General features: G+C 49.5%; 2 protein-coding genes across 3 annotated transcripts; one reads left to right on the top strand and one right to left on the bottom strand.

Annotated features, from left to right (window-relative positions):
- Window positions 1–4,183: 4,183 nt before the first annotated feature.
- On the bottom strand, window positions 4,184–18,950 carry LOC142588113 (peptidoglycan-recognition protein SD-like). 2 transcript variants are annotated; one of them, XM_075699588.1, is made up of 4 exons: window positions 18,815–18,950; window positions 9,289–9,540; window positions 6,439–6,644; window positions 4,708–4,999 (listed from the first exon to the last, which is right to left on the bottom strand). In XM_075699588.1, exons 1-4 carry the CDS (start codon window positions 18,906–18,908, stop codon window positions 4,829–4,831), a joined length of 723 nt encoding a protein of 240 aa, XP_075555703.1. In that variant the 5' UTR covers window positions 18,909–18,950; the 3' UTR covers window positions 4,708–4,828. The 2 variants fall into 2 exon arrangements, with proteins under 2 accessions (XP_075555704.1, XP_075555703.1); XM_075699589.1 differs by lacking the exon at window positions 6,439–6,644 and having other exon boundaries at window positions 4,184–4,999.
- LOC142587197 (alpha-(1,3)-fucosyltransferase 7-like) lies at window positions 13,762–16,568 on the top strand. Its single transcript, XM_075698070.1, has 2 exons — window positions 13,762–13,794; window positions 14,609–16,568. Exon 2 carries the CDS (start codon window positions 14,670–14,672, stop codon window positions 16,083–16,085), a length of 1,416 nt encoding a protein of 471 aa, XP_075554185.1. The 5' UTR covers window positions 13,762–13,794; window positions 14,609–14,669; the 3' UTR covers window positions 16,086–16,568.
- Window positions 18,951–21,285: the final 2,335 nt, after the last annotated feature.

Below are 21,285 nucleotides of genomic sequence, written 5' to 3'. Positions count from 1 at the left end.
AAAAGCGGCGGTCGGTATAATGTGTAGCAGCACACCGGAAACAACTCCGACCACGAATGCTCAAACTGTGACTTAACCCCCCACACCCACCCCCGCCTCGTCCGCCGAATCACGGCTTGTCAAGGAAGTCCTTTCCATCAAGGAAAAATTGAACTCGCTACCCGATGGTACTGAGTCTTTGCTAGTCGGTGCCGAGAGAACTGTGTGTGTGCAAGAGGCCCTGCATGCCAGTCAACTTTTGTCTCTAGCCCTTTTTTTCTTCACCTGTTAGTTCGCTCAGTAAAAACAGAGGGCGCTTGCTCCACGCCTAGCCATTCGTTGCCTCAAAACAAGCCGCGTTGGCTCCGCAGCAGTTTGATTGCCGGTAGCGCGGAGGTGTTACGATTTTCGTTTGATGCAAAAAGAAAGTGAAAGAAACGCTTCTGTACCTAGGATTATGTGCACGTTCAAAAACACCAGATGGTCGAAATGAATTCCAGAGCCTCAGCACTATACCGAGTCCCTCGTAACCCACTAGAGGACCCTAAATCTAACATTTTGTTTTTCGTCTGCTAAATGTGCTTTACGTGTACACGCTTGAATAAGGCTGCTTCATAGCTAGTACATTGGCTACTAAACACTGTAAAATAATGTACACCCTTTATTCAATTTTAAGGCTGTAAAGTATTCTACAGTTTAGCATTATTCAACAGCTCTTTGTACTATAGGCTGATCAGCTTTCACTTTCTCGTGTTCACAACGCAGAAGCATCGAAAAAAGAAGAAGGTGTACCACTCGTTAGTGGCGTTCTGCTGACCCTGCTTTACTTTATTACTGTCCTGCCACATTTTATTCGTCCTTGTTTCTTTGCGCAACAGCCCCGGAATAATATTTCGAACCATCATCTGGCTCCAAGCAAAGTTCTTCATTTAGTGGAACAATTTCGAGGTTATCTTTTTTTCTACCATAGGCAATGTGTTAAGAAAAAAATATGTGAGATAACACCCAAAATTGTGTAGACACTCGCTCGCGTTTGTAAATAGTGCTTTTCTGCTCTCCACTAACATTCAACCACATTCACTGAAACACGCCGAGACTAGCAGTCACGCATTGTAAAAATATTAGTGCACTCATTAAAAAGTACGCCGACCGGTGAGTGGTTTACACGTGGTATACGTAAGAACGTTCGAAAGTCTACGTTTCTTCCCCAGCCACAATGTAATCTCTTGACGAACGATATTGCGTCTTTTATTTGAGCTGCTACAAGGTGTCAAGACATGAATATTTTAAGCTGAGGCGGCGGCACAAAGTGCCACGGACACCGGTACGATTACGTTGAAAAGAAATAAACGCAACCACACCGCACCAAAAAAGCTTAATTTGAATCAAACACGCGACAACCCATGACTGACAAGCCATTGACAGTATTTTAAAAAGGCGGTGACCGAATAACAGTAATCCTGATTTATTACGGCGGCATAATGTGTACGTGCCCCAAGAAACGATGCCTATATAAACCTGCCTTCTAGTACGCACATCGTACCTCAGTTTTCGTAGCATTTGGGCAAGGTGTAAAGAGCACGGAAGCCTGTATATGGGACATTTATGTGTCTTCTGAAGCTTTGGACGAAGTCTCTTGCTCTTCACGCAGTAACTGTCGACTACAAACGCCGAAACACCGTCTTGTAGCCCCGCACCGGCATCGTACGCTGCCATTTGATTAACCAGATACTTTAATTCTGGGGTTTTACGTACCAAGCTCACAATTGATTAAGAGACATGCTGTGTTGTTGGACTCCGGATTAATTTTGTCCACCTGGGGATCTTCAACGTGCACCCAACGCAAGGCGCACGGGCGATGTTGCATTTCGCCCCCTTCCCAACGCGGCCGCCGCGGCCGGGATTTGATCCCGCGACCTCTTGCTTAAAGGGTTAGTTTGTCCGCATACTTCTTGACGTTTACGGATTGCCGAGTTGCCTAGCCGTTAACGGCAGTAGCAAACCTGCTAGCAACATCGTGTGTCGTTTTGTCCAACTACAATATGGAAAAGAAATTCTGTCGCGTCAGTGTTATCGTCGACATAAAATCATAAAAGACGCTAACGATTATGTCGCTACCAGCGCTTTACACCAGCAGGGAAGTAGAATATTAAGGTCACTGCTCTATCGGTTTCGCATATGCTCTGTGATTAGACATTGCGTCACCAGATGCCGCTGCAAGCGTTGTTGCTGCCATACCCGTGTCCGTGAACCCGGTATACGGCAAACAGCAGGAAGTTTACGGACCAATTAACACTCTCTAGCGTAACGCCGTTGCCGCCAAGCCACCACGTCTGGTGTGCTGCCATTGTACGCAGAGGCAGGGGAGATCGGCTGAGGCAAGCAATGGACGAGTCACCACGTGATAAAATATGGCGGCGCCCATGGTGGCGTGGTGAAAAGAGACTGTACGGCCCAATTCACTGTATAGACAGTTGTCGTGGTCACCGTTGTTTCATGCTTAGGCGACCGTGGAACAGGGTATACTGTATTTGCTCTTCCACATTATAACGGCGCGATTTCTGTGATAACTGTTAACGGACTCAGCAGCTACATTTGCTCTTCCGTGTTATAACAGGTAACGCCGATTTATCCCGAAGGTAACGCCGGAAGAAGTAAAGAAAGCCTTAGGAGATATGCAAAGGGGGAAGGCAGCTGGGGAGGATCAGGTAACAGCAGATTTGTTGAAGGATGGTGGACAGATTGTTCTAGAGAAACTGGCCACCCTGTATACGCAATGCCTCATGACCTCGAGCGTACCGGAATCTTGGAAGAACGCTAACATAATCCTAATCCATAAGAAAGGGGACGCCAAAGACTTGAAAAATTATAGACCGATCAGCTTACTGTCCGTTGCCTACAAAGTATTTACTAAGGTAATTGCAAATAGAATCAGGAACACCTTAGACTTCTGTCAACCAAAGGACCAGGCAGGATTCCGTAAAGGCTACTCAACAATAGACCATATTCACACTATCAATCAAGTGATAGAGAAATGTGCAGAATATAACCAACCCTTATATATAGCTTTCATTGATTACGAGAAAGCGTTTGATTCAGTCGAAACCTCAGCAGTCATGGAGGCATTACGGAATCAGGGTGTAGATGAGCCATATGTAAAAATACTGGAAGATATCTGTAGCGGCTCCACAGCCACCGTAGTCCTCCATAAAGCAAGCAACAAAATCCCAATAAAGAAAGGCGTCAGGCAGGGAGATACGATATCTCCAATGCTATTGACAGCGTGTTTACAGGAGGTATTCAGAGACCTGGATTGGGAAGAATTGGGGATAAAAGTTAATGGAGAATACCTTAGTAACTTGCGATTCGCTGATGATATTGCCTTGCTTAGTAACTCAGGGGACCAATTGCAATGCATGCTCACTGACCTGGAGAGGCAAAGCAGAAGGGTGGGTCTGAAAATTAATCTGCAGAAAACTAAAGTATTGTTTAACAGTCTCGGAAGAGAACAGCAGTTTACGATAGGTAGCGAAGCACTGGAAGTGGTAAGGGAATACATCTACTTAGGGCAGGTAGTGACCACGGATCCGGATCATGAGACTGAAATAACCAGAAGAATAAGAATGGGCTGGGGTGCGTTTGGCAGGCATTCTCAAATCATGAACAGCAGGTTGCCACTATCCCTCAAAAGGAAAGTGTATAACAGCTGTGTGTTACCAGTACTCACATATGGGGCAGAAACCTGGAAGCTTACTAAAAGGGTTCTACTCAAATTGAGGACGACACAACGAGCTATGGAAAGAAGAATGATAGGTGTAACGTTAAGGGATAAGAAAAGAGCAGATTGGGTGAGGGAACAAACGCGAGTTAATGACATCTTAGTTGAAATCAAGAAAAAGAAATGGGCATGGGCAGGACATGTAATGAGGAGGGAAGATAACCGATGGTCATTAAGGGTTACGGACTGGATCCCAAGGGAAGGGAAGCGTAGCAGGGGGCGGCAGAAAGTTAGGTGGGCGGATGAGATTAAGAAGTTTGCAGGGACGGCATGGCCACAATTAGTACATGACCGGGGTTGTTGGAGAAGTATGCGAGAGGCCTTTGCCCTGCAGTGGGCGTAACCAGGCTGATGATGATGATGATGATTATTATTATTATTATTATTATTATTATTATAACAGCGCGTTTTCTGTGATAAATGTTAATGAACTCGCCCTGCAGCGCCGTTCTTTTGCTTGTTTGCAAGTGACCATGAAACTATGGACTTGAATAGGCGACTAGCAAAAGAGGGAGGACTCACGGAATGTGTCGTCTGCTGCTCGTTTCCGGTTCGAGGCAGCGCAGCTAGCACAGCCACCTCCACGCCTTCGCCATTGAAGCTGTTGAAGTCCGGCGTCGATCGTCACACACGAAGATTACCCGGTCGCAAGGGTGCAGCCATTGGCTGCTAAAATTTAGGCGTTAAAGCTAGACAGATGTGTAGCTTTCTGTGAAACGACGAAAGAAAAATGAAGTGGGCTGGGTCTTCGATAATAGCGCCGGCGACTTTGGATACCTAACGCCGGAGCCAGAGTATGCAAAGACTTGCTACCTCTGCCTTTGCTGGGGATAAACGCTCTCTCATAGCCATAGCATAGCCATTTTGGTACAATTGTGCCATTGTAGGCATAGACACAGTATAGCGAAGCATAGCCATAGCCATAGCATAGCCACATAGCATAACCATAGGCGTAGCGTAGCCACAAGGGGCCATCGGACTGGTTTTACTGAAACTGAGTTATTTAAAGAAAGGGCATATTTGTTGGTGAAGTATTTTCATTGTGTGACCAATATTTCCGTCGGGTCCGGCTCAGTGGGGCACGCTCGGTTCGGTGCGACCAGGCGTCTCGCAGATGTAGTTGTTCACTCTGCCGCCGAAGCGCCTCCACCGAGATATGTAGGCGTACAGGGCGTCGCCCGGACATGCCCTGCAGTTGGCGTCGCGGTGACCGTGCACGGTGTAGTCTGCGCGGATCTTGCCCTGCGACAAACGCGACGATTATGAAGTGCACCTTGCTTGGCCAGTACAGATAACTAGATTATTGCGCAATACAGATGACCACATGAAGAACACACACGAACCATTCATTCAAAATCGAGAGATCAAACGTTCGCAAACACATACAGGGTGCCCCAGCTATCTTGCATGAAGCTTTAAAGAAAGACCAGTCAATCTGTACAAAGTTGGTGAATGCTGTTCGAAGCCGTGTTGAGAAACCGGCAGTAATGTTTAGACACCGACATTCAGTTGCCCATTAAAACAATTTGCAACTTTTATAATTGTTGCTGCAGTTGTCAAGATGTCAATTAGAGATCCTAGGAGACATCAAAGTGAAACGCTTCTGGCATAGTACAAGTCACGTTTATTTTTGTTTGTTTCACCAGACGCAATGACCGCGAAATACGAAAAATAACACGTGACTACGTGAATGGGATACCACCACCCTCAAGCAGACTCGGTCCGTTCGTTTAGATGATCAGAAACCACTGCGGCGCAGTACATAGCTGCGCGTTCACTTTTTACATCACGTGCGAAAAGCTCCCGGCAATTGTTACGTACCAACGTCAAAGAGACTCGCTGCTCTTAGCGGCGAGCCTGAGATAAACAGCTTGTTTTCCGAAAAGCTTATTTGGTGGAGCTGCTAATCCGTATGTCGGGCGCGTTGTCACATGCCTTCATTCTGTGGACTCTACAAGCTCTTTTATGGCAAATAAATAATTTTCGTTGACCAATGGTTCTTTAGCGCCTATAATTAGAGCATTATAAAAGGGAAAAATAACAAGCTTTGTGGCGTCAGCCATACCTTTGTCTCAAAGGACCTGCTCACCATATCCGTACATCCACCCATCTATCGTACGTCCTTGGATCCAGCATTCCGATGTAAAAAAATTGGAGGACGCTTAAGCTTCGCCTTCAAGAGTGGAACGCGACAGCGTTCCCGTCGACCCGCCAAGGGGTATTGGGCTACGGCGCAGCGACAACGCGCCCCGCATCGGACGCGGTGAGCGTCAAGCAACGCAGCGTTCGGCGCGACAACGAAATGCGCGCCTCAGCAAGCGACGCACGCCTGAGCCTTCTAAGGTAACACCGCGTTCACTAGAGGCGCTTTTGTACCGCTTTGAAGCATCGAACTCGTGGCTCAGTGGTAACGTCTCCGTCTCACACTCCGGAGACCCTGGTTCGATTCCCACCCAGCCCATCTTGGAAGTTGCTTTTTATTTATGAAGTGCCTGCCGTGATTTATCGCTCACGGCCAACGCCGCGGACGCCGACACCGACGCCGACGACACCGGCTTTTCTGCGACACGAGCTCCTTAACGCTATCGCGTTAAAATAATACGTTCTAGGGGCAGGCTGGAACTCTCTAACCACCAACTCCATATGTCCCGTAATCTTGTGGAGTCTCACTTTTTCCTTACCAGAGCGACGCCGCATTGCAGGAGCCTTGTGAGCGACCCGATCGCCCACGGTGTCGGCAGGTGGCGCGAGAAGTCGCCGATGAAGGACACGGCGAGCGCGTCTTCGTTGTTCCCTTTGGTGTGGGCGCCGCTTGCATCCCAACCCCGTGCCACGTACACCCTCCCGTCACCACCAATGAGGAAGCTGTAGCCGAGGTCGAACCAGTCTGCGAGACGTTGCGTAATATGTAGAGCGACTGGTGTCTAAAGACGTCGTATTCTTAGCCGACTGCACATAGGATTGGCGTATCTGGGATCTGGCTATCTTGTAACCGCTTCCATAAAAAAAAACGCCCGTTAGGTGACTTCTAAATGTCGTAACCACATGAAACATGTATCAAATTATGCCGCGGACACGCAGCAATAGTCCGAAAGTGAGGATATGAACTCGAACCTCCTTATAACGAAGTTGAAGGGGGAGCCGAACTTATTGCGTTATATCGGTTACTTCATTAAATCCAGTTTTGCCATTTACTGCTATATATGCCTCCCCCCCCCTATGGGGCGCACAGTTGTAAACACACAAATAAGAATACGGCTTTGTGGTCTACGGAAACGCTACACGGCCACGCATGCGCTAAAATTTGAGTAACGAAACAAAGGAATCCTCAGCTTGTGCAACACGCGACTTAGCAGCTGACGCCGACAGCCTTTAGATAGATGCCATCTCTTCCATTGTGACGGTTTTTCGCCGCCGCTTTACACTTGGCTGGTCGCGGTCGAGCAGCACGTGGTACACAACAAGGCGCTCCACTGTGTGATCGACGAGGTAAGCGAACTTCGCTGCACCGGCTTGGCTCGTCCGATTCGTGGCCTCCGAGATCGCACTGATGCCAATGCCACCTCGGAGGCCACCGCTAGCGCGCGTAGCTCGCCACAGGGAGAGCGAGAAGTGAATGCACGGCCTGGGCACTGACCTCCGAGATTGCGTCGGAGAGGTCTCTGAGGCCAGGCCCAGCTACCGCTGCCTGTGCGGCGTGCCGCAGAGAGAGAAGAGAAGTGAATGTACTAATCATTCACACCGCCTCGTAGCCGCGCAGCATGGCGCTACTGGCGCAGGCTTGCGCGTGACCCCCGAGATGGCGCCGGGCAGATCTCGGAGGCAGCGCTCAGCCGTGCCTGCCTGCGCGGATCTCCACGCCGAAGTGAATCCACTAATATTTCTCACCGCCGTGCATAGCCGTACAGCCAGGTACGCGCAAGAGAGAGATAGAGAGACTACGAAGAGAGAGGTCAGTGGAGAGAGGTCAGAGGACGAAGTGGACGAAGAGGAAGAGGTCAGAGGACGAAGAGAGAGGTCAGTGGAGAAGTGTCACAGTGAACTGCTGCTTGTGCGCAGATGCGCATCTATGCGCAGCAGTGTGAAAGACCAGTGTTGCTCGAATACGTATTAACGCGATAGCGTTAAGGAGCTCGTGTCGCAGAAAAGCCGGTGTCGGCGTCCGCGGCGTTGGCCGTGAGCGATAAATCACGGCAGGTACTTCATAAATAAAAAGCAACTTCCAAGATGGGCTGGGTGGGAATCGAACCAGGGTCTCCGGAGTGTGCGACGGAGACGTTACCACTGAGCCACGAGTTCGATGCTTCAAAGCGGTACAAAAGCGCCTCTAGTGAACGCGGTGTTGCTTTAGAAACGAGCTGTTTCTAAGGCTCAGGCGTGCGTCGCTTGCTCAGGCGCACATTTCGTTGTCGCGCCGAACGCTGCGTTGCTCGACGCTCACCGCGTCCGATGCGGGGCGCGTAGTCGCTGCGCCGTAGCCCATTGTCTTACACCCCTTGGCGGGTCGACGGGAACGCTGTCGCGTTCCACTCTTGAAGGCGAAGCTTAAGCGTCCTCCAATTTTTCAACGTGTGGGCGCGTTAGTGTTCAACTGCCGCGGAAAACGACTTACACGGCGCCCAGAGGTTAGGTATGTTTTTAGGTTTCGGTGATAAACCTATGGTTCGTTATATCCATTGGTAGGGCAATTTCACTTTGTTAAAACGAGATTTTCAATGAATGGACCTCCGTGGGTATTTCAACATGAACTTCATTTACTTCGCTATATCCATTATTTTCTTATAACGAGGTTCGAGTTTAGTCAAACAGGAGTATACGGAGCCGTAAATCTTATAGGTGGGGGTGGGATGTGGGTGCCTGTGTCGATTCTGCCCTCGGCTCTGCCACCGCCAAGTGTTTATTCGAGCAACCTTGAAGGTCAACTGCAAGAATTTTTCTGGACCGCGTAAAATGTCTAGTTTAACACAGTATAGACATGCAAGAACCTACGTGCAAAAATTTTCGTTTGAACTACAAGCGGAAGCGTCATAGAAAGCTCGCGATAACAGGCATTTTTTTTTATACCGAAACCGCAAACAACGCCATTACCTCTCGCTGGAAGTGACGTATGGCCTAGAGCGCGCGGTTACTCGGCGTCATCTCTGATATAAGGCAGCATCCACGGCCGCCCAATTACGGCGCGTTGAAATATCTCGCAGGCGATGTGCTCGTACTTACGTCATAGCGACAACCGCCAGGTGCACGGATCGAGGTGCTGTTCAAAGGATGATAACACGAAAACTTTGCAATTGCCGGCCCTTCGGCTTTGCCAATGCAGCTTTAGCGGCACATTCTCATTTAGAACAAGTTAAGCCAGTTAGATTTCCTTGCATTTGGCCTTTAAGGGGACACAAATAAAACCATATTAAACGAGTTGCGACTACCTTCGATAGTTTCCACTGCGGCAGCGCTGCAATATGAGACTCGCGAAACCGGTCTGTCTCACGGCGATGTCTCTCTCCGCTCCCGCTAACGTCGCCTTATACACGTACCTCTGGTATCCATGTGGAAGTTCTGCCAATGACGCATCCTCTCCGAGCAGCTCTGGTAGTCGAAGCATTCCGGACCCTCGGTGTGGTGCACGAAGAGGCGCGGCACGGGTTGAACCTTGAGCTTCTCCCAGCCTTTGGGCGGTCGGGCACCCCAGGCCGTACGGGGCACGAACTCGATTCCCGAACAGGCTAGCATCACGCGGATCTTCCGAACCGGAAGACAGTGTTGCCACCACCACCCGTCGGCAAGACCTGCAAGTTATAAAGCTATGTTGCGGCATGTAAAGGTAAACTAAACCGAAAAATAAGCTGATCTGTATTCATATGGTATGGGAATATGCGACGGCAGCGATGTGCAGTCCATCAAGGAATCAAACGTCGAGTTGTGGGAGGCCCGACTGACCAGCCCTGACTTTAAATGACCAGGCGAGCCTGGCGTACAGGGCGCGATTACTAAACGCTTAAAAACCTCCATTTTTTTCCATAGATATCATTCTGCACATGACGGATGTATTCTGTCTACATTGGCTATATCTGGTCAAGCATGACGTGAATGAAAAAAAGAAAGCAAGTGCTCACTTAAAAAATAAAATTGGAGGACGCTTAAGCTCCGCCTTCAAGAGTAGAACGCGATAGCGTTATCGCACCCCGTTCGCACCGCCCACTCATTCGCTCGGTATGCTCTTGAGTAACACAAAGACATAGTTTTCATATACAACACTTCTAAATCCACAGCACAACTTTTTCTAATTATTTGTTCCAGGAGCACCACGCTGACGCATGACTCCTCGCCAGCAGCACGGCACACATCGCAGGGGTCGCTTTCCCACCAGACGCGCTACGGCGCAGCGATCACGTCAGAGGCGTCCCGCATCGGACGCTGCACCTAGGAATCGCGCTGTGAGCAGAAAGAGGAGCCACTTCGCCTAAACAGGAGAGTTCGAGTGACGCACGCTGGAAGTTGGAAGGGGAGAGAGCGAGAAAACTTATTAAACGCAAGGGTATCTGGGCATCCTCGCACTGGTCCCCGCACGGCCCCAATGCACTCAAACGAGACGAAGGGGAGAAGCGGGCGAGCGGCGCGCCACCTGTCGGGGCAGCGCCTTACATTCTGTGTTTACCGCAAGATGGCTGTGCGTGTGCGCCAAGCGCTGAAGAAATGTAGCGGAAACGTATTTCGCTACTCGTTTAACTGCGACTTCTGTAATTTACATGCTCATAAATACCTATATACACCGCAGTATAACTTTCTACGGCACGTTTCTAAGGCAACACCGCATTCACTAGAGGCGCTTTTGTCCCGCTTTGAACCATCGAACCTATTTCTGTAACGAGGAAATAAAGAAAAAAAAAAGAACCTATGGCTGAGTGGTAGCGTCTCCGTCTCACACTCCAGAGACCCTGGTTCGATTCCCACCCTGCCCATCTTGCAAGTCGCTTTTATTTATGAATTGCCTTCCGGGATTTTACGCTCACGGCGAACGCCGCCGACACAGGATTTTATGCGACACGAGCTCCTTAACGCTGTCGCGTTAAAACCCACCGCCCAAGCACACTCCGTGCAGATCGTTATGCAGCGAAGCTGAAACGTGCGGCTCCGGGGTTTGTCACTGAGTTAATCCCCGACGGCTTGGTAGGCTGCCAGATCATCGGTACACATTTTCTGCCTGTGCTCGCCGGCACGAGCCTGTTCTTGTGCCCGGGCTGCAGCTTCGGCACGGCGTAGACGAGCTCGTTCCCGGTACTGCTCGCGGCGTTGATTGAAAGCTGCCTGCTCCTCAGGAGTGCGTATGACGCGTGGCCTACCCATTTCGGAGCCGAATAGAAACTGCTGCGCGCGCGCTCGATCGCCACGGAGAGCAACAACGTCACTATTGACGCAGCCCATCGCATGCCTCTCTTTGGTTTTTTTTTCTGCGCGCATGCGCACTGGGTTGCGACATAGGAGTTTTCGGTAGACAGGCGACAGACGGAAAAATCGGCTAGCCATATGCAGCTTCGCTGTAATATGCTATCAGTACCTCTGCATCACATTCACGTGCATGGTTTATGTAGTTTGTAAATGACAACTCTAGCAGGGCTTGAGAGGCATCTGTAATTCACATCGGCGTGTTAATTACATTTTAATGTCCATAAGAAAATAAAATGCCAAGTCATATTTTGCTTACTAGCAGTTGTTGATTCTACCACTGTGCTTTGATCTTAGCCCAAAGGCCGAGAAGCCGTTAATTGTTGATAATACGTCAATATTCAAGTCACCACGATGGATGGCAGGTAGCCTAGACTGACAACAGCACTCGAGCACAGTTTCAAGGCAATTTAAAAACGCGGCAACCGAACCAGAAGGGGTTCTGCACATAAGGATAATAATCGTGGCCATGCATTTAATCGTTAGACGTTTATAGTGAGGATAAATTTTTGAGTATTGCGATCGTGGTTTCGTAATACAGTTGGTATTTCGTATAAATAACCAGACCACCTCCCCTTCTGCTTCCTCGCCGTATCGTATTACGATTACACCCAGGGAAATGCGCATCAGGGCAATCATCAGAAAACCAGGTCTCTGGATGTTAAGATGTCGATCGGGGATTCAAAATAGGCTGACAGATTCTTGGTTATGTGGTAAATTTCGGGCGCTTAAATTTAGCAAAGAAAGCTGCTTTACATCCCGCGTGTCTTTTAGCTGCTTAAAAGAAGTAACATCATAATACCCATGCAACAGAGCATGAAGCCGTGAGCTAGGTCAACATAAATAAAGAGAAAATGAAAAAATTTCTGGTTATCCCGTTGTCGAGAGTAGACGCAAGCATGAAATGGCTACCAGCAAAGCAGATTGGTTGGGGGTGATGCTAGCCACAATCTTAAAATGGGTGTAGTGAATGTTCGAAACGGCATACCCCACAGCACCGCACCGCACCACACAACACCACGCCAATTTTCCAAATTGGTAGTAACAATTTCAGATCATGAAAAATTTGTGACTTCATTAACCAATGCTCTGTAACATCTTGTTTTTGTTTGCCTCTTTATAGCTATTATTGTATAATTAGAAAAACTGGATTGCTTCTTTGTATATATATATGGTATTTTTCGTAACATGTATTTTGCCTCTTCATAACTACTATCGCATAATTAGAAACATTGTGCTGCTTCTTGTAGTTAAAATATTGTTTTTCTGTGTTTTGTACCACTCCCCTCTGTAATGTCTGTTGACCCTGAGGGCATCATAAATAAAATAGATGCTGTGTACTGATCCATATGGACGCAATTGTTTCCTGTCACAGACCAGTGGCAGGAAATGGTTGCATCCATATGGCGTATTTTGCTGCCTGTGGTGCCGGCGCACTCAACCGATTTTCTTCTTTCAACAGCTTATTGCGCTCTCAAACTGCCCTATACCGCCTCTTGGTCAGCCCGTTTTTGCCCCATGAGCACTGACAAAGCGATCAGTACAACATGAGCAAATGCGGACCTCATCAAACGCAGCTCTGATTTCGTATCAACGGCCGCACTTCGTATTTGCGACATGCGCTCTGCAGATTATCCGATAACTCCCGCTTTCGTCACAAATGTGTTAAGACTGGCGCTTCCCTTAACGAAACAGTCACTGGCAATTTTCGCAACTCTCTGCGCCGACAGGACACTGCCGCATTCCTATAGCATCCTCGCGACTCCGGCGAAGAAGGACGTAAGTTATTGCCGTCACATTTCAAGACCCCCTTTTCGTGTGCTCTCCGACGTAAGGCAAAAAAATATAGAACAAGGCTTTTCTTTAGCTCGAGGGCAAACGTAGGAGCTTCTTTCTTTTCTTTCTTCTTCTGCTTCTTTCGTCTAAACAGTGTTCTTCGGTTGAAGGTGGGCGTCGCGAACTTGACGTTATGGCACTGTGTATACACTTGCAAGTGAATGCTTGCACCAGTTCGCGCAACTTTTCACTCGGACAAAAGACAATCTTACCAGAAATAAAAGCGAGCTTAAGTTTACTGCTTTGTATTCAGGCGCAAGAATCGATAACTTACTGCGGCGCGCGTCCTTCGGGGGTACTTGTTGGGGCAGTCGATGGTTGCTTAAGTACATATGGTCAAAGCAGTGCGAAAATACAACCGCGCAGGACAACACGCACGTACGTCATAGGCGTTATACGGTAACAATAACCTATGCTAACAATACAGATTTTCTGCGTCTGGTGACGTGTCTGTCATTAAAGTGGTGCCTTCGTTGGCCCTTCGCTTTTCGTGGACGCCGCCTGCGTGGCCGAGTAAAGCCCGGAATACATGGAGCGAATAACCGGCGTCCGAGCGACGAACTTCCTTGGGGGCGAACGCCCGACGGCCGGCGTCCAAAAATTTGACGGCCGCCGCCGATCTGTCTGTCCGAATATTTTCGTCGGGCCGCCGGAAGCGTCGAGCGCGCAGCGGTGGACAACAGCCAATCGGGAGGCGCCAGTTCCGGTCGCTAGGCGTGCTGGTCCTTCGCGCGCGGCCTTTTCTCGTCTTCTGCGACCAGGTTGGTGTCTGCGCTAGTGTTGGTGTTTTTTTCAGTTATAAAAGCGGTATATGCCACCTTAAGAAGCGCTTATATTTGTTTCATTGTTTACCACAACGCGTATGCTAAGTCTGATAACACTGGCGCCAACACGGCGAACTCGCGGCGGCGTCCGCCCGCTGTTCGCCTCATGTATTGCTATGCAGCGCATCTTCGACGTCTTGCCGCCGCGCCGCGTTCGCCGTGACAATTCGCTCCATGTAGCCCGCGCTTAAGCTGGGCCCGGGGACCCGGGGACAGCTTATAATCAAAACCTGTAATTTGGCCATGTGTCGATCCTGTGCGCGATGCGCTTCCGCCCGAGGTCTTTAATGCGGTTTTCTAATCATGTAGCCAAGGGTCAGTCCAACGTCACAGCTGGCTAGCACTCGCATGCCTCGAAGCTTTACTCATTAGAGCTAATGAATAAGGTGTCCCCACGAGCTCATCCGATCGGGTCTACACCACTAAGCTACTACCGCTTCTCTTCAACAATCATCTATGCATGTCCTTTTTTTTTTCGGGGGGGGTGGCGACGTTATTTTTCTTCATTGCACTGCATTAAGTCCGTTCGTTTGCCTTTGTGAAGGCTAGCTGATAGCACATATCAATGCTCCCCGCCACGATTCCAATGAGCCCTCAAACAGCATTGGCCACCTTGTAATAGCGCAAGCCTTCGCTCTTTCACGCGCCTTATTTCCTCTGTACGCAGTACAAAGTCATTTGCTTGTCGCTCTTTTACGCGTTTGTGTGAGGTTGATAAAAAAAAAACATTTCTTGTCTGCTTTCGTTACAGCAGCGTCAGGCCAAACGCAATCCACGCTGCATACCGTCACCACACCTCTGGCGCGACAGGTATGCATCCGGGACAACCTAGCCCCGAAGACGACGACGGATCAGGCCGCGTCCCGTGGCAATGGTTCATGTCGCTTTACACGAACGAGCACCATCGATCGCCTCGGCGTGACCTCTCACCGTTGGACAAGAAGCTTTTGTTTCTCGTCGGTTTCTGTGCGGCTTTCGCAGTCGCGGCCGTATCGGAATTCGCCCAACCGCGTAGTTCGGAAAAGCTGCCGCTGGCGTTGCGGTCGCCGCCCTGGACCTTCTGGCGACAACGGAAGCACGACAACAGGATGCCGCGCATCTTGCTTTGGAACCGCGCCACGGGGCCGCACTCCAACGCCGCTGACGTCGTGGAGAGTCGGCCGTCGTCGTGGTGGTACAACGTGACCACATGCCCGTCCAGTAGTCCTGCTGGCGACGAACGCTCGGTATCGTGCGAGATCACGGACAATCGCACCCGTCTCGTATCGAGCGACGCCGTCGTGTTCGAGGCCGAGCGGCTCAGTGCCGCAGACGTGCCGAGTCGTCGCGTCGACTTCCAGACGTGGGTCCTCTGGACGCAGAGCCACGTCTCTCCCGTGGGTGGGTCGTCGCTCCACGAATCGCGGCCCATCGAAGCTCGCGGCCACTATCACCCGGAGATCCGCGCGAAGTTCGACTGGACCATGGGTCGCTGGCAACGTGCCGACGTCGTGACGCCTTACAAGTCCTGGCGCTGCGGCGACGTCTCCCCCGGAAGCGCGACCACGGTGGCCGACGCTGCTCGGCGCAACCGCGAAGCTCTCGGCCGCTCCGCTGGAGCGCGTAAAGACGCTGCCTGGATCGTCGGTCAGCGCGAGTGGGACATGTGTCGGGAAATCAGCGTCGTCGGTCTCGGTGGAGCGGACTTGGAACGCGAATTCGTTAGCCTCGACCTCGTGCCCGATTGCGGACGTTCGAGCTGCGGGTCCCGGCGGGAGTGCCTGCGAAAGATCGCCGCCAACTATCGCTTCGTCGTCGTCACGATGGACCCCGACTGCTTCCACAGCCCGTACGAGCTGATCTACGACGCGTTCGACCACGACCTCGTTCCGATCGTGCTGGCGTCGCCCCTGGCGACGATCGAGGTCCCGCGGCTCTCCGTGGTGTCCTCGGGCAAGTTTGAGCTGCTGGGCACGTTGGCCGCGTTTCTGCGCTTCCTGGCGACCAGCCGCGTCGAGTACGAGCGCTACTTCGCCTGGAAGGAATCCTGCTCCGTGATTTCCTCGGACGACCTCTGCCCGCTCTGCCTCGCTCTCAACGACAAGTCCTTTAGCGGGCAACGTCCGCCCACCTTTAGCCACCCGTGGATTGAACGCAGTGAGGATGCCCCCAGAGATCGCAATCGGCGTCCGCGTGGCTTAGACTGGGCCTTTTACGGCTCCGAAAATGCGTATCTCTATCGGCCCTAAGGTGCCATTGGCGTACTAAACCAACAAAACTTCGTAGCTTTGCAGCGCTCGGCCTTTCCGCATCGAGCGTGTCGTGTTCGCCCGTTAGTATACGTGCTCGCACCTTTTTATACACTGTACATAACGGATGAAGTGAAGTCAGCTACAGTGAATTAAGCTCCAGCGACCAATGTTGAAGCTATAGAGTGTTAGCTGCGTGCGCCGTGAGACAAGAAATGGCTGGCTGGGGACATTGCTGGCTTTTTCTTTACTCGTCATGTATAGCGACCGACGCCCGCTACTAATCAACACGTTCAAGCCGCGCCTCCATCAACCACATTTTTTCGTGTAATTTAGCATCCCTTCTTTTTTGTTCGACTACCTTTCTTTTGTTTACTGGCGACTGCACTTTCTTTCTTCATATTTTACGCAACGAAATGCTCCTTTCACTGTAAACGAATACCACTATAGAGGCTGAATAAACGTTGCGGAGTTATCTGCGGTCATGCGTGAAGTGGCTACTCTTCTTTTTTCGGCAATATATAGTTCTTTGTTGGTGACTTAACGAAGTAGCATTACATGCTGAAAACGACAGTAAAGGGAAACGACCGGCTTAGACTGGATCAATGTTCGTGGACAACATTGCGCTCCTTTGGCGAAGTATCCGCCGTAGTTACTCAGTGGCTATGGCATTGGGCTGCGGAGCACGAGGTCGCGGGATCGAATCCCGGCCACGGTGGCCGCATTTCGACGGGGGCGAAATGCGAAAACACTCGTGTATTTAGATTTAGGTACACGTTAAGGAACCCCAAGTGGTCGAAATTTCGGAAGTCCTCCACTGCGGCATGCCTCATAATCAGAAAGTGGTTTGGCACGTAAAACGTAATTTTTTTTCTTTGGCGAAATAAAAAAAAAGGTGAAGGGAAGGTTTTATACGTCCCGAAGCTGGGTGCACCTTGTTATAGGCGCTCCGGTTTAAAATTTGACCACCTACAGTTTCTTTAACGTTCTGCAGTTGCGATCTTTATGCCAGTGAACACTACAGCCTCTCCATGCGCGTTCCCGCCGCAGCGGTGGGACGTAGGTGGTTTCGTAAACGCCATGGCGCGGGCCGATAGTAAAGGTTCTGGCGAGTGCACTGCCGTAGCAGAAGGGCGAGTTGGACAACTTGATATTCATCGCGACAGTAGCGCTGAGCGCGACAGGGTCAAATATGGACAGAAAGACGACAAAAACGCTTTAGTCGTCTTCTGACCCATATTGTTGTTCTTCCTTCTTTTTCTTTTTCTTTTTTTTTTTTTTTTTTGATACACTGAGTGTTCCACTACGCACTGTCGTAGTTTGGAGGCCTAGCGGAGGTATGCTCCTGGATCGCGCGTCGTCTGCTGCCCACATGGCATTCGAGAGACACAAACATGTGGTTACCGTGCGCATTCACTCGATGATCACGTATCGTTGTATATAAACTGTAGCAGACGACGCTTGAAGCAGACGACTCTTGAGCGCGACTATAGGGGAGTGCATTCGCTAATAGCTATGGTGCAAAAACTATACAGCAGCAACTATACAACTATAACGCTAACGAAATACGTTAGGAATCACGTCGCCCCCTTCTTTGAGGGGCAAAATGCATGATCTATAGGGGATCCTCGTTCGCCACATTGCGAAGTGTTGTTCAGGAGCCTCACTCGACACACGTCCTGCCTGTGACGCGTGACCGGCTCCCCACACTTTGCATACTTTTTTTTTCCGCTGTGGCACTCCTAACGCTAACGCATCAAAGGGACACTAAATAGAAAAAAATTATTTCGCCGTGTTAGCATATTACCCTTTTACAGTGTCAGAAGCACCGCTTTTACCGTGAGAGAACGCATGGTTAAGCAAGTAAGACTCAAAAGCAAAAAGAACAGGTGGCGACGCCACCTTCATGTTCCCGCAGCAGCCCGCTGTGACGTCATGGATTTCCACTGCATCCGGTGGAGCCTAGTTTATTCGTTATCGAGAAGAAATGAGCTGTATATTGTGTTCTGAAGGAGCCGAGGACTGAACATGGCAAGTTTCGGTAACATTTATTGAACCCGACGCTGTCCAAACACGAATAAAAGTAACCTTTGAAATCCCTGACGTCACGCCGACGTATACCGGAGCTGTGATTCCGGCGCGAAATTTGAAGAAATACCAGTCTGACTTTCATTTTTATTTTCTCTCTCGGTTCGAAACATCAACCTGTTATCACGAAAGTAATGAAAATGGACTTTTTCAAAGAATACTTTATCAGCACAAACGGATTTAGTGTATCTCTGTAGTGTCCCTTTAAGGAAAATTAAATTGCGGTATGATTATGAGGCAGCGCCGCATACTATGTAAAGCGTTCCGCGTTAATTTTGAACATCTTCGGTTCTTTAAGCGCACCTAAATCTATGCATACGAGTGATTTTGCGTATTTCGCCTGTTATGGAAATGCAGCCGCCGCGGCCTGGCATCGAAACCGCGGCCTCTAGCTCATCAGCGCGAAACGTCATATCCGCTCTGAGTAGCCGCGCCGGCAAACAATGCAAAAGCTTATTACTGTACAGAACAAGATCGCATGCAAAACTTAACCGCATTTTACTTGCAGTAGGCGTCCGCTTATCCGTGCCTATATATACCTCCCACCTACACTTGTCTGACTGCGTGGTAACGGCGCGCTCGCTTCGCACGTCCACGCCAGGTGTCAGCGGACCTCGGCGTCATATTTAGCCTGCTCTCACCTGGAGTGGCAGTCATCCAAAGCACAGCCGCGCTGACTATAACCGTGGCAGCGAGACGACGTCGCATCGTGTTAAACTGGCAAGCTTCGTGCATGTGTATAGTTACCGCCCATGACTTCCCGAATACATGATGTCATGTGTGCTTTGTGGAAATTGCGCTCGAAAAATCGTAGCTATATGCATATGTATGTACGCACGAACAGTTTCTCGCGATGTGCATGATGGATCGGTCTCCGTTGCACTGATAACAATGCGCGATCGCACTGGCATGAAAGCAACTGCACTCGACAGGATATTTGCCTGTTCAGTCCTCCTGCTGGCCTCTGCCCTTGTCTTCTCTCTGCGCCATTGTTCACTTCTTTACAGCGAGGCTTCCTTTGCCTGCTTTTCCCGAATTTGTCGTGGCTGCTTGGTGCTGTTGGGTCGGTCGTTATCTCGGCGCATACATATTTGTGAATGCATATATACACAAACGTCACACGAATGTACCCTCGAAGTAGCTTTTATAACACTTGCATGCTGACCAAGTATGGCCACCTTTGTTCTGCGTAACAAAAAACATAACTTCTTTTACATGAAATCTGAGAGAGAGAGAAAGGCAAAGGAAAGACGGATGTTAACCAGAGATTATCTCCTGTTGGCTACCCTCTACCAGGGGATGCGATAGGTGAGAAAGAGAAAAATAATATTAAGAAGCACCCCCCCCTCCATGCACACGCATGCACGCACACATACACACACACACGATGCAGAACTACATAAAATCTAAACGGGTAATGTTGGCTAGCAGGCACACCTCTATATTCACCGATCCGTTAGTGGAATGGTGAATTATATATACTTCACGGATTCTGTTATTTACTTTGTTTTCTTTCATTTGACGAATCATTATGTGCCGCCGCTGGGTGCGAGGCCGTTTTCGGCCAATCTCCCAGAATGGGCGTGTCCCACAACGTACGATTCCCTCTAAAAACACGAAGGTATAATGCTATCTCGCTGACATCTCTGAAGCGCATTGATCCGTTTATAGAATGGTGAAATATGTTTCACAAATTCTTTGATTTACTTTACTTTCTTTTGATTTAACCACTCGATATGCGCCCCCTGTAAGTTTGTCCGTTCTCGGCCAATCAATGTGAATTGTTATGTTCCAGTGTGACACAAGAGGCACAGAATCCCCTAAACGTTTCTTCGTAGGTGTCGTAATTTTGTGGAAGTACACCTGTCATAGCCATTATAAGTTTTCTCGGCAATTGAGCGTGCTTCATTTGCCTTCGTCTTAGAGACGTCGCTGCGCATGCGTATCACACTGTACGCCCGTCCGATTTGGTGCACTCGTTTCGGCATATAGCTTGTGAACCATCCCTATTAAAAAAAACGTATTACCCATAACTCCTACATCCGATAACATCACATAACACATAAAAAAGCGGATTTCTGTATGGAATCTTCTATGTTTCATATCAGATAACTGGATATGGGAGTTATTGGGCATATGGATTTTTCGATAGGGATGGATGACAGCAAAGTTGCGACCTCTGTGGTGGGTAAACACGCAAACATATTCCTTGGGATTGCTAGCTGGATAGCATGGAAGTAAAAAAAAAAAACATTGTACGCAGCGTCGTAGGGTAAAAGCATGTAATTAACCGCGTTAAATTCAGCATTCGCTTCACATCTATATTTCAGCTTATCCGTTTTTTCCTCCAATTTTTTCTCCAAACCTCCAATTTTTTCTATAATTGACAAAAACATATGTGGGGAACCGCGTGCGGGAACTGTACGAGGGAGGAGGAGACGAGCTGCCCTAGCCAATCAGCAGCGGCCGAAATGGACAGTCCACTAAGTGGACTCTTACAGAATGCCGCCCCTGTACACTTTTCACGGCGATGCCGTGGGCGCCGCCATGTTTGATCGCGTGGTGACACGTTCATTGGCTGCCTCAGCTGCCTCCGTTGCCTGGGTATTTACATTTGATGCGCATGACGCCCTGTGCGTGTCGCAAACCTATGTTTCAGTGGATATCGCAGGCGGTTATTGGGTGGGCGACATGAAGCCTTAGCCACAGCTTCAGAGGACATGCGAGCGCTTCCCGAGCTCGTTATAAGCCTTGTATTAACGGTGCGAGCAGCGTTTATGGTGCGTGTACTGGACGCGGGGCTATAGAAATCCATTTTTATGCAGCTGATTTCTTCGGTTTCCTGCAGCGGCCTACTTCACTTGTTCCCTCTTGTCACGCTTGTCTATTCCGGCAAATACCCCTCCTAGAGGATTGACCAAGTATGTTCATATACTTTGTGTCACGTCACCAATCAATGCCCAAAGGTCCAAGTTGTCTAGTCGGACACATACCCACCGGTACATATGATTGGGACTACGTCAGTTTGTTGACATGCCCATGTTATGTGGTATAATGTGGGTTTGTCGTTGCACCATGGACAATTTGTCCATATATAATGTGGGGTGCATTT

Source organism: Dermacentor variabilis, chromosome 7, assembly GCF_050947875.1.
Source record: "Dermacentor variabilis isolate Ectoservices chromosome 7, ASM5094787v1, whole genome shotgun sequence".
Classification (NCBI taxonomy): domain Eukaryota; kingdom Metazoa; phylum Arthropoda; class Arachnida; order Ixodida; family Ixodidae; genus Dermacentor; species Dermacentor variabilis.
Note: the sequence above shows the minus strand (reverse complement) of the source record. Positions and strands in the feature narration are given on the sequence as shown.

Excerpts from the sequence above, each read along its gene's own strand:
- LOC142587197 (XM_075698070.1), top strand. The coding sequence starts at position 14,670 with ATGCATCCGGGACAACCTAGCCCCGAAGACGACGACGGATCAGGCCGC.
- LOC142588113 (XM_075699588.1), bottom strand. The coding sequence starts at position 18,908 with ATGCACGAAGCTTGCCAGTTTAACACGATGCGACGTCGTCTCGCTGCC. Across the intron at positions 9,541-18,814 it reads TTGGATGACTGCCACTCCAG|GTCTTGCCGACGGGTGGTGG; the intron begins GTGAGAGCAGGC and ends TATAACTTGCAG. Across the intron at positions 6,645-9,288 it reads CTTCCACATGGATACCAGAG|ACTGGTTCGACCTCGGCTAC; the intron begins GTACGTGTATAA and ends AACGTCTCGCAG.